The 15,899-nt window shown below is 47.3% G+C and overlaps 1 protein-coding gene across 2 annotated transcripts in view; it reads left to right on the top strand.

Moving 5' to 3' along the window:
- The first annotated feature begins 3,322 nt into the window (after window positions 1–3,322).
- Window positions 3,323–15,899, top strand: part of NRK (Nik related kinase) — a 110,723-nt gene continuing 98,146 nt past the window's right edge. Inside the window, exons 1-2 of one of the 2 annotated variants that reach the window (XM_054839230.1) lie at window positions 3,323–3,735; window positions 8,587–8,652. In XM_054839230.1, the coding sequence (XP_054695205.1) occupies window positions 3,679–3,735; window positions 8,587–8,652 (123 nt within the window). In that variant the 5' untranslated portion in view covers window positions 3,323–3,678. The remainder of the gene's footprint in view (window positions 3,736–8,586; window positions 8,653–15,899) is intronic. The other variant, XR_008578938.1, reaches the window with a different exon arrangement.

Here is a 15,899-nt window from a genome sequence, read left to right as displayed (position 1 = left end):
GAAGGTAAGAAAAATTCCAACAAAACGCATCCCATGGGGAATGTTTTGGTGCCAAGGAAAGCTGGTGTTTGCAGGGATCCTATCTGACTCTGGAGCAAGTGCAGGGGAGCCGCTGCAGAGAGGAGTCCTGGGGAAGGCCAGCACGCTGGGGTCGGGCTCTGGCTCTCTGCCACGGAGCTGGGAGAGGCGAACCAAGAAGCTCGAAGAGGGGTTTGCCCCGTACCTCTACAGCAGAGAGCCTAACTTGAGCTGTGGGTTTCTGAGCTCCCTGTTCTAGAGCTGGGATTTGGATCCTGCAAATGCTGGGAAGTGTACGCAGAGGGTTGGCTCTGGAGTCACGGACGTGGCACGAGCTGCTGAGCCTGGCTGTTCCCGCAGGCAGGGATGGCCGTTCCCTGAGCAGCATCAGGGGATGATTTCAAGGAGAAGATGCTGTGTGTCTGAGCTTTTCTGAATGACTTCTCTGAATTTTCAGTTCTGAAAAGTGTCAGCTTGTCCAATTCAGACTGAAACCACGCTTTAAGAAGCTGTTTATTTCCTGCAGACCAGAAATTCTGTTCTGAGTTATCTTTCTGGGTTTTTTCCCTGCCAGCTTCACACCTGTAGCTGAGACCCCAGTGTAAACAGAGCTAAAGGAAATAAGCCAGTGTGTCAATTCGAGCCTCAGCTTTAAACACTCTCTTCCTTTGAGTGTCACATCTGGCAGGGGCAATTACTATTAGTAGTACTGTTATGGACCCAGCTCTGAGTTGGGGGGTGGGAGGGATGCAGACAGAAGAGCTCAGGTTTAGCCCCGTACTTCTGGGGTACAATGGCATTTCCTTTGCTGAAACAAAGGAAGTTCTTCCCCCTTCATGCTTGCACTTCCCTTTTAATACAAAACATCCTTTACATGCACATAGACGTCTGAAAGGTTTTTATGTTCAGGTTCGTGGTTGCTGAATTTGGCTGCAGGGGTTTGACTGCGGCTGTTGGAAAGACGTACTGGTAGCATTTAATTGTCTCCTGTGTTTGTTGTGTTTTGGATTTTTGTTTATTAAATTGGATTTATTCTTAAGCGATCCTATTAACTTTTTATCACTGATAAGAGGAACGTGGGTTTCTAGTTTATTAACAGTCAGGTCGCGCTAAGGCATTGAACTTCCCAATTCCTGGGAGTTATTCTGCCACGTGGCTTCATGCGGAATAGCAAGGTGTGACAGCCCGCTTGCAAGTCGGCGATAGCACAAAAGCCCCCGTCCGTGTGGTGCTTGGGGGGGGGCTGGAGCAGAACCAGGGCACGAGGCCGCGGGGGACACTTGCAGCACAGTTTCTGTTTCTGCAGAACCAGTCATCAGGCTGGTGATGAACTTGGGGCTTGTAAATCTGGTTCTGCTCGGAAAAGTAGCATTTTTCACCCTCAGCAGATCTGCTGTGAATATCAGTGACAAAACCAGCTGTTGCTTCTGTTAGACCTGCAAGGCCTGTATGGGGAAAAGATGCGCTGCCGCCTTCGGCAGCAAGGGGAGAATCGCTTACGAAGCTCTGCCCGCAGTGGTGTGAGTGGGACCGGAGCGTCCACAGAAACAACCGGCAGCTGGGTTCACTGGAGGAAAAACAACGAAAGGTGGTGATAAATGCATATAGCAAAGAGAAAATGCCTGCAGAAATACTACAAGCCGTGTTATACTTCTAAAACCAGATTTTCTTAATGTTTTTGGGTACAGCTTTCTGTCAAGTGGAAATTAATCCTCAGGTTGGAGCACTCACCAGAGGCGAGCGAGGCAGGAGGATTAATTTTGGCAAAGAATCTAAGAATGGAGAGAGAGAGGGCATTGGTAGACAACAGCCGGGAGTTTCACACCAGTTCTCACCAGGGAAGCAGGAGGGAAGTGCAAAGTGGCAGGAGACAAAGGACGGCCTGAGGGTTAGAGAAGAGGGGTTGTGAGAAATAGCACAAGCAGAAAGGCTAATGATGGATTTATGTAAGGCAGGAAGGCTATAGTAGGGAGCAAAACTGCGGCTTAACTTTGTCAAAGGTGATGCGAGGGCCAGAATTTTCCAAATGCTGCGCAGGGGGAGCGGGTGGCTGGGCTGCGCACGGAGCGGGGCTTGGGCTGGGCTCGCACTGCGTGGGGATTTCTGCCCCGTCATGCGCAGCTGCATTATGCACGTTTAGTTCTTCAACAAACTTATGCTTTAATGCAGCAATCGGCCTCCAATCTGTTAGCGGCACATCAATATGCCATCCTAGAGACAGATGGAGAGCAAAAAGCCAGGGTCGCTTCAGCAGATAACGTACCCAGTGTGGGCTGTTTTAAAAGAATACTTTGAAGTTGAATGACGCATCGGCATTTCTTTCAAGGAAATTGCCAAATGCTTTTATTACAACACTGTCACTCTGCTGCTGGCACTGCGTCCGGCGTGGTGTGCTAATAGGCACCAAAGATGCTTTGGCCACGTTGACTTGATTTCACGTCTGTGATTGTGAAAATACTGATTCAGAATTTTGGCCCGTTTGCTCGGTCTCTGCAAGCCCTGAGCGTCGTTCAGGAATGTTCAAGGACTTTATCTCAGTAATGTGCATTTCCACTGGTTTTTGTCTCTACATATGAGGCCCAGAAATATCCACAAGTCCTTCCACTACAATACGGTTGTACACCATGTTCTTTCTGCAGCCCTAATTACAGGGCGAGAGAGACTGTAATGAGCAGCCAAGTTTATAGTAATGTTCTGCCTTCCTGAAGCTCGCTGCAGCGCTTTGGGACGGGCTCGCCAAGGGGGCTGCTACCCTGCTCCGCACCGTGAGGGGCTTGCTGCTGCCGGTTGCCTGGTTCTGTGTGGGACCGCGGTGCTGGGCTCCGCCGCGGCTGCAGCTGCCGTGGCTCTGAGCACGGTGCTGTGAGCAGCGCGGCCCTCGCCTCCGTGGGCTCCTATTTGTGGTGGTCATCACCTTGGGGAAAGGGTCTGGAAGTGTTTGTGTGTATTTTTTTTTAAATGTAGTTTGTTGGGGTATTTAATTTTGGTTAGTTTTTTGGGGTGGTGGTTTGTTTGGGTTTTTTTGTTGTTTTTGCTTAACGGCTGGTGCCATTGCCCTCGCCCCCTGTGCGCCGTCTGGGCGCGAAACTCCCGGGTGGGAGCGCGGCGCTTGTGGCATCTCCCTCCGTGCCCCTGCGCTCCCTGCCGCCCGGTTCAGCCCTCCCCGTCCCCGGTGCACCCCTCGGCCGGGGGTTCGGGCAGCGCCCCGACCCCTCTCCCTGCCCGCGCTGCCTCGCGCCGTTCCGGCGGGGGGAAGGGGGGGGGGGAGGGACGCGCGTGGGGCGGCGCGTGCACAGCCCGGCTCACTCGGGAGCACGCGCGCGGGGGCGAGCGCTTGCAACCCCCCCTCCCTGGGCCTGAGGGGAGCGCGCGGCGGCCGCCCCCGCCTGCGGCAGGTGTCCCCGACCCCCGCCCGGCCCGGCCCGGCCCGGCGCGGCACGTCACTTCCTCGCAAACTTTTCCCGAGGAGCTGTCTCCGCGAAAGTTGCCGGCGCCGGCCGCCCGGGCAGGGGGCTGCTTCCGCGGCCGCTGAGCGGGGAGGGCTCGCCGGGCATGCCCGCCTTCCTGCGCTCGCCGGGGCACGGCCGGGCCGCCGTGGGCCGCCCGCGGGACCGTTAGCTCGGGGCGGCGGGGGCGCTGCTGACGGCTCGGCGGAGCGCCATGGCCCGGGACTGCGCCGCCCGCAGCCTGGACGGCATCGACCTGGCGGCGCTGCGGGTAAGGAGGGGCGGCGGGGAGGCGTCCCGCGGCGGGGCTGCGGCGGGGCCCCCTTCTCGTCCCCGGCGTCCTCCGGGCGCTGAAACCCCCACCCCCCCACCCCCCCGGCCTCGGGGCTGCTCCTCGCCTCTGCAGCCTCGCCGCTCGACTGTGCAAAGGCTTCATCCGATTACTTTACTTTTTTTTTTCCCCTACCTGAGGGGATTTCGTTCTGCCGCGCGTGGGGAGAGGTGCCGGCGCTGCAGGGTGCCTGTGCGGTGGCCGTGGGACACCCGTGCTGGTGGCGCCGGCTGTGTCCCTGCCCCCGTGGCCGAGGAGAGCGGTGCCGTACGCGCAAATCCAGGGAGCGCAGATGTTTGACAAGTGGGCAGCGGGGCGAGGGCTCCGCTGGCGCGGCTGGTGGAAAAGCCTTTGGGATCGGTAGTAGAGCTGGGCTCCTCTCCGCCAGCGCGGAGCTCGCCCGGCCCCGTTACACGCAGCCAGAGAGGTCGCGTTCCCTTCGCTGGCGAGATGGTCCCGCGGGAGCCCTGCCCCGCATTTCACTGGAGAGGTTCGTTCCCCCCCCAAGATAATAAATAATTCCTACTGATATTCCTGAGGGTGATGTGAATGCTGTGAAGCTGCCGAGAGAAAACAAATGAGAAGTGAGGGTTTTCTGAAAGAAAGTATGTGCGTGGGGTTTTGGCTTTTGTGGGGTTTTTTGTTGAAGTTTGGGCTTTTTTTTTTTTTTCCCCTCCAAAGCTAAAAAACTCAGCATTCACCTAGTTTGCTATGAATTTTTATCATCACGCTCTTATGTTTTTAGGTTTTTAACGTAATCCAAACTTTGGCCACATTAAAAGCCACATTGTTAGTGTTTCACATCCACAGTTAACAGGGGTGTGTATGATGCCCCTTAGTTCCACTTCACTTTTTTCCATAGAAGCTGACCACCTATCAACCCAGTCCAACCAAGGCAGATTTTTTTTTTATTATTTTTTTTTTTCTGGGGCACTTTCCGCAGAAGAAGAGGGAAGAGTTCAATAGTGGCGAAAACTAGTCAGCCCCAGACAGTGAAACCAAAGCAAGCTACTTTCTAAAAATATCAGAGAGAGAAGAAAAAAAAAAAGAGGGCTGGGAGAAGCCTTTGCGATAATCACATGGCGAGGAGGGTGTTCCAGACCAGAGACAGAAAGAAGAAAGGCAGCAGACAGTAAAGTTTGCGAAGATGGCACAAGGCTCCTGGCTAGGCAAGCAGATGTTTAACCTGGCTCTGCTTGGGGGAGTAAGATGAAATAATGGAAGCTCTTCTTTAGAGCTTTAGCAGATGAATCTTATCTCCTTAAATAAATGATAAGAAACCAGTGTAAGTTTGAAAAACAGGAGTGCTGCAAACCAGACAGCAGGCTATGTGTCAAAACCGCCCAGTGCAGAACCCTCCTGGGGCTGCAAGCACAGCAAGCTTCAGCCTTGACAGAGGAGGGGACACTTGTGTCTTTTCAGAGGAAACCTTTTCAGCACTAAGTCGACAGCCTTAGTTTGGGGTTTGTGCTCAGCGGAAAATGGAAGGTGCGTGAGGCTAGGCCGTGTAGACACTATGTCAAGACAGATGTTTTACCTTTGCCTTGTCTTAGGTGTTCCCGGGGCTGGTGGGAGCTGCCCGGAGCTGTGCTCCCACCATCCCTGCTGCTATCAGGAAGTCCAGCGGGGGAGGCACAACTGGGATTGGGGTTGTTTTCAAAATCCATGAGCTGGCCTTGCTCCCCTGCAAATGCGTGCTCGCCAGGGCTTTCCCCTTTTCCTGGAAAGAGGTGGTTTGGGCTGTAGTTTCCAAATGTTGCAGGAGCATCTTGTTGGGGTGCTCCTGCCCTGGGTTCATCAGAGCTTCTGATCTCCACATTACATGTGAGATGTGCAGGCCCCGTACAAGAACTTGAGCTTCTGACACCTGTATCTTGTTTAGCTGCAGAGATTATGAAAAGTGCGTTTTGGTTGGGCTCTTGCTGCATACGTTGTTTTTCATTCTGCCTTGCAGAGGAGATGGATGTGGCCTGGGTGCCTCTGGGTCAGCAGTCTTGCTCTTGCCTTTTGGGTAGTCTGCAAATGACTTGCAGTAAAGCAAGAAGGCCACCATATGGTACAGTGCATTACAGTAATTAACCTTAAAGTGATGAATGTTCAGGCCAGGATTTTGGCATCTGTCAAAGTGAACCTTGCAATTTGGCAGGGGCTGGCTGGCGAAGGGTGAGATGGACCACGGGGCTTAGATGGTAGCTGAGAGGAAGCACTACATCAAAGATGATACCTAACTCCAAGATAATTAAGAAGGTGGCCCATTGTGAAGAATGCCAGTGAACAATGCGGTGCTGATATCCAAGCAAACAAGGGCAATCCAAGGACCAAAGTCAGAGCCCAGATTAATATCCTTTATGACTCTTAACAAGGCTCAGTTCACTACAGTGTCCTGATTAAAAGGAGAGAGAGGGGGCCAAGTGTTTTGGCTGCACTCAGAGCTGTGGAGGCTTGAGATGTTAATGCTCAATTGGCTAGCAAGGACAGGGTAGGATTTTTGCTGTATTAAAGTTAATGCTAACATTTATTTAGGTAATTGTTTGGGTTTTTCCTAGAGTGTCTGAAGCATCTATTTGGATGCTAAATCAGAAGGAAAATGATTGGAGGGAGAGAGAGAAGCTGATTTTGCGGCACATTATTATATTTGCATAATAAATAAGCTTGGAGAAGAAGAGTGAGGACAGAGCACGCATTTAAGTGAAAGGGACAGTTGCAAGCTCTGAGTTGAAAACGCATTTTAGGTTCCTCTAGGTTCTGCGCACTGTGAACGCAGTGGCGCTACTTTCTGCAGAAGAGGTGTGGAAATGGGGCGCTGCTTGGGATTCCCATGGAGGAGTATAGTAGGTATTGTGCATGGAGGTCCTTGTCTGGAAGGTTCCTCAGAGAGCTGCCATGTGTTTTACTGCCTGGACCGTGTGTAACCCAAGGCACAGCTCCGTGGGAAGGTCGCACACAAGGCAGAGGTTTGTAGTACCCACCTGTTGCTGTAGCAGTGGCAATGGATTATTGCTGACTTCAACTCTGCTGAAGCAAAGCATATGGCTCATATCCAAGACTAGTGGACATGAAAAATGAAGAAATGAGAAGGAATAAAGCACTTCACAAAGATCCCAATGTTGCAAGCATTCTTATGCCTGTGCTTAGCTCCAAACAGGAGTGGTCCCGTTGATTTCCTTTTGGTGAGGGCTTTTGGAATTGGGGTTGAAGTCTAGAAGGCCATGCCTTACTATCTTGTCTGAAAAATAAGAGACAGAAGAGAAACATCACAAACTGGCCTGTGCATGGGTCAAAAGTAAGTTATTTGATCTATTTATGCTTTGTTAATTAGTTCAGGTTTTTTTTTTTTAAAAAGTCTTGACATTGACAATCCAGGTGGTATAAGATTAAGACTCATTTAGCTTAGAGGCAAAACCAAATTAACTCATGAGTACTTTCAGTTGTGGAAGTCTGCGCTGTGTTGGTCTGACAGTGAAAGCTGTTGCCATTTATCATGACAGTTGTGCTGGTAAAGGTAGAATCTGCTCAGGAAAAAAAGGCTGTATGTTTCCACTGGGATTTTGCCTAAGTAAATGTTTCTATATCAGATATGAAAAAAAGCATTATTTATATTAAAAGAATAACATATAAATGGAGTGCAGGAGTAGCTTGATACCTTAAAAAAAAAAAAAAGGATGTTTTGCAACCAAGGTCATAGAAATTGTGCTTCTGAGATAATGTTTTTCTGTATCGCATCCCTCAGCAGTACCAATAGGCATCAACTGACATGACAGATTGCTGAAACAGATGTGGTAAAACTGACACATGGAGTTAATAATGTTTTATATAAATCTCTCAATGATATCATCCCAAGAAATGAGTGGACTGATAAATGGCTCAGCCAGAAACCAAGAAACTGGTCTCTTGAGTTCTTAATGTTTTTATATAAATCTCTCAAGTGAGTTTTTACTGAAGCAACAGATTTCTTAATGTGCTCAGTCATGCAGGAGTGAACACTTACTTGCCCATGCCTTGCAACAAGATGGTCTTCCTGTATCTGAAAGACTGCAGCACCTCGTTATTGGAGAATGACATCTGCTGCAGTGGTTGGTTTTAGAGTAACTGGTGCTAAAACTAGTAGGATGAAAGTTGGCTTGTGTGGTGTGGTGCACAGATCACCTGGCACATGAATCTTTCATGTAAATTAACAGCAATCTAGTTTGGGTTCAAAGCCAAGACTTCACTACATCAGTCAAATTCACCTCGTTATGTTTGCAAAACAGGGCAATTGAGCATTCTTAGCCTACCTGCAGTGTTAAGATTGCTCGGATGGTACGTTTCCCTTTTGTAGGGTGATTGGGTTCAGGTGCTTTATATAGTATTTTTTCAACTCCATTATTTACACTCTTTCCTTCATTACATTGCTAGTGCAAAGTGTCTCATAGCAGAAGACAGCAGCTCAGCCTCTAGGCTAGCTCAGTGTTTTAAGGCTTAGGAAACCTGGAGTTTATTCCTTAGTTTAGTGCTAAGCTGAATCTGTTGAATTGTATTTTTCACACATCTCCATTTATTTGTTGTATCTGCCATATTGCCACGCTACAAATCTTCACCGAGTTGTTTTGTGGGTAGAGTTTTGAGCAGCTTGACTGAAAACTTTAATATTAATGTATTTCTTGTACTGTTATTTGGCTATTTCCCCTTTAGTGTGTAATACAGATCATTAGAACATGCCACAGATGTTTTCATTTTGATTGCATACAGTTATGCTCCATTATGAAGTGGTTGCTTTGCTGCAAATAATGTTATTTCTTCTGCTTTTTGCAGGACCCTGCGGGAATATTTGAACTGGTACAGGTTGTTGGAAATGGGACATATGGACAAGTCTATAAGGTTTGGATTCCTCTTTCAATTTGTGATGCTGTTCTTGATAAAGCTGTTTTTCCTAAAGTAGAAATGAGCACCATTTAAGAAGATGGACAATATTGTTCAAGCAATAGCCTGTTTTATCTTGCTGTCTTTTCTGCGCAATGCAAAATGGTGTCACCTGTGAAACTCTGTGCCCCTTCCTTCTGTCCTGTTTTCATGTCTCTCTGCTGCCACAGGTGAGATAAGTGTGTTGGCTTTTGCACTGACTTCCCTCTGCCCTGTTCGTTCTCTCCTGTGGTTATTTTCTCTTTTTCAAAATTATTTAAGAAGTGGCTGGCACAAATTAACATCGGTGATGGCTAAATTTGGCCTGGATTGAATGGAGAGCTCAACCAAGACTAAACCAGCAGTAATCTTTCAAGACATAGGTGTCAATTAACCCTGCTCTGCAGGCAGGCTATGAAGCTTTTGATTGCTGTTATTACCTTTGTCGCTGTGATATCAAAGCAGAACCACCAGTCAAGAAACTACAGCAATTAAATGTTGTCTGCTGTAACATGCTATGTACACTATGCAATGCACACCTTTAGTTGTAAGAACTAGCCTAGAAAAGTGTTCTTTTCACTGTAAAGCCTTTCCTAAGAATGATCTAAAGAGAAAATAGACATGATAAAATAGGGAACTGAGTCTGTGTTACTGCCATGCAGAGAAAGACGACAGAGGAAGGAAAAGGCCGTGCTGCTGGGCCCTTGGAGGTGCATCAGAGGAGTACGGCACTGGAGGAAGCTGTCTGGTCTTGCTTCTCCCTCAGGTCCCACCGCTGAGGAGTCTCTGTGTTGGTGCAGGCTCTTTCTGCGTCGCTCCCCTATTGCAGGGAGAATGCAGAAGGGCTGTTTGTCTTTCTCCGATTTCCAGTGCATCAAATGCATATTACGTTTCGATATCCATCCTTTGGACACCTTTGGCTTCCCTTTGAAGCTATAGATACTTTTTCAAAGATTCTGGAAAATCCTCTACAGAAGCAGTTCTGGGGAGTTTCTGCTTTTCCATACTACATTTTTTAAATTTATTTTTATGTCAGAAGCAGGATTTTTCTCATGAAACTCTTTGTTGTTGTGATTAAGTCTGTGTTGTTTCTGAGATTGTCATTCAGATACTGAGGTCAGTACTAATACATTAACAATAGAGGTTCAGGGGTTCACATGGACACATTAGAAGCCAGGAGATGTTCAGGGTGCTGTTGTCACTGTAATCACAGAATTTTTTACCTGTAAAAAGATCCTAAAGCTCCCAAATGGCCTCTGAAATAGTTGCCTTTCTTTTCATGCCTGGATTCATTTTATATTGACAGAGAAAAAAATTAAATCTAGTAATCTTTTAAGGATGTTGAGAGTGAATCAGCTGCTTAATCATGGCAGAAACAGGAAGGAGCAACACAGTTTGCTTCTCTGTTGCACAAGAAAATGTTTTGAGCTATTGTGTGGTCCACTAGAATGTTAGTTGCCAAAATGTGTAAGAAATATCAACAATGAAAATTAAAAATTGTACCCAAAGGCTGCTCTCTACTGAGCACGCAAGAGACCAGGGTCTGACAGCTCTGGATAATGGGTGATTTGAATCTTGGCTCATTCCACACTTGGATTGGCTGCAACAACTAAGCAAGGCACTGAGAGATGGGGTCTTGTAAGGCTGAGGGCGCTGAGGGGAAGCTTTGTGCACATGCATCACGCGATGGAGAGCTGATGGACTGTGTGTAGCCCTGGCTCTGTGCAAGCACACCCATAACAAAGGCTTTGTTCATGTAAATACACGTGATCACTGAATGTAGGGTGTTTTGCTGAGGGTTTATTAGGGGATGCATCTGCTTTTTGCAGGAGGATGACAGTGAGCTGTGCCTCTAAAGAAGACAGATGATGACAGCTGAGGTGGACAGATACAAAATGTGTGCTCCAAAGCATAGGCAGGCAGCTTGGTCTCCATTGTGTACAGTTTTCACACAGTCCAAAACTCCTGTGTCTTTGGGAATACCTCTGCAGAAGATGCTGAGCACCAACTGAATGTATTCAGGTGGCATCTTCCTGGTGCTGGCATTGCAACCAGAGCAAATGTCCGTTTTATCTGAAGGAGGGCAGCTGCAATGGAACAACTGCTTCTGAAGTGGCCGTAAAAAGTTAGGCTATGGCACTCACTTTTTCACTGCTGTGTAGTATGTCCTCCAGCCTATACATTGCTAGGACCTATGGAGTGAATTAGGGAATGCTGGAATAATTTTGTAATTTTTCTAGTATAGGCTTGTGATCATAAATATTTAAGTTATAAAGTAATCTCAGCTACCCACATAATGTGCTCCTGTCATTAGAGCACATTTTTATTGTTCAGAGGTGTCAGGATCTTCCATGCATTCCAAAATAGATACGCATAGTAGTTTGCACATAATCAAAGCAAAGCTTATTTCAGGCTAAATAAACTATGTCCAAGAGTACTAAGTTGCTTGGTTGGCTGTGAAGATGATTCATAAGGCTATATGTTTTAATATATGCAGCTCCATAAAAATGAAAATAAAATTTAGAGGATTCATCATTAGATTTGGAAAACAATGTTTAACAGATTTATTGAAGGATAGTATTGTTCATACTGAATTATTCCAGACCAGTTCCAGTTCAACGTCTTTTTAAATGAAAGGAAAGAGGTATAAATTGTACCCGTGATAATGCAAGAGCTGTCTAGAAATGTTATAAAGTTGGGATTTGCATATAATATCTGACTAAAAGCTAGCAGGTTTTTTGACAACTTATGATGTAGTAGGACATAAATATGCCAGTACTGGCAACTTCAGCCTTTTGGAAAGTATGAATTAGATATTAAAAAAAATCAGATGGTACCCAGAAGTCAAGAAACTTAGGCTTCGTTATCTCTTGAAATGACAGATGAGTTTTTCAGTTAATTGCTGGCTTCTGGGAGCTGAAATCTGAAGAACAATACTGTGCAAGAGGGGTGATTCTGAATAACCTCATGGAAGGTGGTAGCAGAGAGTCTTCCATGAAGTCAGTTGGAAGTAGTGCATTTGCTGGTGGTTGGAGAAGTATGAGAATTTACTCTTTCATGCCTTTGTTTCCTGAACTTTGAAGCACTGAAGGTCAGATTGTGTCCAGTCTCTGCACCGTCACTATTGAATGCATATGGGAAAGAGAAGTTTCTCAACATCCCATGCACTGCTTTTTGCAAGGGCTGTCCATCTTCCTGGGAACCCTCGAGGCCAGGGACCACAAAGGCTGTGTGGGGGACGTGGGGTTACTCTCCAAAGTACAAGGACCAGCGTTTTTGGGGTTTTTTAGAGCTGCTGCTTGGTAAGGACCTTCAGACTGGGCAGAGCAGTGTTTTGCATCATGTAACGTGGGAGGATGCGAGATTGTTGAAGGTGTCACCCAGAAATTCTTGGGTTTTGCTTCCTCCCTGGGCTGCAGCTGTGGTGCCTTGGAAGTCCCCCTTGCAGGCTGCCCGGGGAAGCTTGTATTGGGTGTTGTTTGGGATGGCAGTAAAACTGCAGAAAAGGATCTAGGAGATGTATAAATATCATCTTTTTTTATCTGCTAATAGTCGCTACATTATTGTGACACGGTGTACTGTTGAAGGTGGTATCTTTGAAAGCATTGTGAAGCTAATGTCTGTGGCTATGCAGATTGCTGTTAGTGTGCCCGAGGCTGTCTCCTGAAGTGTAGGAACGGCTGCTGAGACCAGACAGTGTTGCGATTTGAATAATTCTTTGCCTACTCCCGTTAACTCCAGAAGTTTAATTGTATGGATGCCTTGTTTTCCTTTCACGGTTGGACTCTATTGCTATGAAGAGCTGCATAGTGATCATGTATCACCCTTGATGTAGAACAGTTGTATCTTGGTCTGTGCTTGTGTATTTAGTAATAACTAAACTGTAAGTTGAGGGGGTGAAATATTTTTTTTGCGAAGACTTCAGCTGTTTCATATTCTTTGAGAGGTATGTCTTCAGTAGGAGCCTGTTAATGTCTTTTCTTTCTTTTAATTTTCAGTGCAGGGTCATTTTTCTAACGGGTGAATGGGGAAAGGGAGAGATGGGGCAAATCAAGTCGGCGCCACTTTTGAAGTGTTTGGGTCAGACAATTACTGTTGAGCTCTGGAAAAGACTGTGGGACTCTGAGTTTATAACTGCTTTGGTTTTTTTTTAGTTATCAAGATAAAGAGGAATTGTTCCTAATCCTACTCATTCAGCTGTGCCTTGAGAGCCCTCATCCTTCTAAAAAAAGTTTTCACTGGCCAAATGAGGTCATCAGCAGCATCTGTGCAATCTGCTTGTTTTCTGATGTCAAGAGGCACCCAACTGGGGCTTTCGACTTCCTTTGTCTTAATAATGTGGATTAGCCCTCTCCTGGGCTTGGTATTTTTGAGTGGCCTAGGGAGTGAGAGGTCACATCTTTGGTGAGTTCCAGGGGCTGATGTTTTTTGGAGTGTGATCTTGCAGGCTGATGATTTGCAGCTGCTGTGTGTGCAAAATGGTTGTATCCTTAATGGAGTCTAGGGGTATGGAGAACTTGAGAGGGGTGCCATGGTTTGGGACAGCGCGAATCAAAAGGGAAGAAGTGGCTTCCTGGTAACGCAACTGATGAAGATGAAGCAGCACTGTTGCTGAGGCGTAGCAGAGGGTGGAAGCAATCCTGCCTTCCTGTAGTGGCTCTGCCCAGCTAATATTTGTATTTCTATGTAGTCACACAAGACTCTGGGTGCATAACGGAAGCAGGTCGGAGTAAGGAAGTGTTTTACTTGGGGCTTTTTAGTTGTTGTGTTTTTTTTTTAAGTACAGCTGCTTCTTGGCATTGAATCATGTTTCGGTTGTTGACGTGAGTTATGAGTTACTCTACTGTTGATGTACAGTGGCAGGAGTATAGTGAAGCATAAATACGACTTTTCAGTTTATCTTAAGCAATTTGAAAGTCTGCTAAGTTCTTCATAATTCATTTCATTGAATAACTGGCTGCAGCAATTGGGACCAAGTTGGGAGGGGCTGGGGGGGAAGCAACAGGGGGGTTTTTTTGAGACTTGGTACCACATGGAAAGAATCACAAGACTATGCTATGAAGTGTTAAAGTCTCTGGCCTGTATTGAAAACCTTAATTGATGGTAGCACTTCAGGCAGTTACTGGAAGGTTAAATGTAAGAAAAATTACAGTTGTGGTCAGTGCAATCCAGAAGGTGAACATGTATAAGCTGAAAACTTCAAAACTGTCCCTTCTGGGTGTGGGTCAGAAGTAGCCACCTTCTGAAGAATGTGTCTCAGGGTGTGTTGGGTTTGTGTGGCAAGGTTTTGGTAGCGGGGGGGCTACAGGGGTGGCTTCTGTGAGAAGCTGCTAGAAGCTCCCCCTGTGTCTGATAGAGCCAATGCCAGCCGGCTCTAAGACGGGCCCGCCGCTGGCCAAGGCCAAGCCAATCAGCGCCTCTGTGATAACATATTTAAGAAGAAGAAAAACACTTAGAGAGAGAGCTTTTGCAGCCGGAGAGAGGAGTGAGAAGATGTAAGAAACTCTGCAGACACCAAGGTCAGTGCAGATGGAGGGGGAGGAGGAGCTCCAGGCGCCGGAGCAGAGATCCCCCTGCAGCCCGTGGTGAAGACCATGGTGAAGCAGGCTGTCCCCCTGCAGCCCATGGAGGAAGGATGAGGGGGTGTAGCGATTCCACCTGCAGCCCGTGGAGGACCCCACGCCGGAGCAGGTGGAGGCACCCAAAGGAGGCTGTGGCCCGTGGGAAGCCCACGCTGGAGCAAGTTCCTGGCCAGACCGGTGGACCCGTGCAGAGGGGAGCCCACGCCAGGGCAGGTTTGCTGGCAGGACTTGTGACCCCGTGGGGGACCCCACGCTGGAGCAGTTTGCTCCTGAAGGTCTGCACCCCGTGAGAGGGACTCCATGCTGGAGCAGGGGAACGATGAGAGGAGTCCTCCCCCTGAGGATGAAGAAGCGGCAGAAACACCGTGAGATGAACTGACCGTAACCCCCATTCCCCGTCCCCCTGTGCCGCTGAGCAGGGGAAAGGTTGAAGCCGGGAGTGAAGTTGAGCCCGGGAAGATGGGAGGGGTGGGGGGAAGTGTTTTAAGAGTTGATTTTATTTTCTCATTCCTCTGCTCTGTTTTGCCTAGTAATAAATCAGATGAATTCCCTCTCTAAGTTCGGTCTGTTTTGCTCGTGACAACAATTAGTGAGTGATCTCTCCCTGTCCTTATCTCAACCTGCAAGCATTTCGTTATGCCTTTTCTCCCTGTTTAGTGAATGAGGGGAGTGAGAGAGTGGCTCTGGTGGGCACCTGGCCTCCAGCCAGGGTCAACCCACCACACAGGGCTGAAATGCAATTTCAGAGTCTCCAAATGGCCGCAGAGATATTAAAATGTCATGTCATTTCAGGGTATTTTGTTATCATTTGTGGTCAGTTACAGTTTTCAAGCCAATCATAGCCTTCAAGGCACTGAGATTTTCATGAGTCAAGTAGGGAAATCAGTTGTTCTTCACAGAAATGACAAAATGCTACTTTCTGTTTCATAAGCACCTGGTAGAAGCACTTGTTTGTCTATTCATTTTCTTTACTTGGGTTTTTAGTAACATAGCTGATTATCTTGTCCACATGAAAAAACTAGTTAATTATTTTAGGCAGCAGCATATAAAGAAGCATTACTGCAGTGTACTGGATGAAGTCAACAATTTCTTGTGTAGATCCTTGGTTCAGTAGTGCAAACAAATAATGGAGATTGTCAGCTAATCCTGGCAACAGGGATCTCTTTGAGGAATAAGTCTGAGCTTAATATGTGCTACTACCGTTGCAATAAGATCTGAAATGCTGTGGTGCTTATGAATGGGTTGCCTTGAAAGCTTAGTGTACATGGCTGGAATATCATTAATAGACTAGAGTGGCATGGTTTGGTGTTTCAGTATTTAACTTCTTCATACCTCTGTTAGTAACACCTGTGAAGTCCGCAGCAACAAGGGCAAACTGTGCCTTGGGCTGTGTCAGCAAGAGCTTAGCAAGCAAATTGGGGAATGTGATTACTTCCCCTGCTCTTGTAGGCCACACCTGGAATATTGTGTCCCATCTTTGCTTCTCCAGTTCCAGGGAGACATTGGGAAACTGGAGAAGGTCCAACACAGGGCCACCAAAACATTTTGTTGAAGAACTTTACACATGGAGAAGGAAAGGCTGAAGGAATTGGGTTTTTTTCAACCTAAAGAAGAGAAGGCTGAGGGCAGTCTAGTCATAGTCTT

This window comes from Grus americana, chromosome 12, assembly GCF_028858705.1.
Source record: "Grus americana isolate bGruAme1 chromosome 12, bGruAme1.mat, whole genome shotgun sequence".
NCBI classification, from domain to species: Eukaryota; Metazoa; Chordata; class Aves; order Gruiformes; family Gruidae; genus Grus; species Grus americana.
This window is presented reverse-complemented; position numbering and strand designations above follow the sequence as displayed.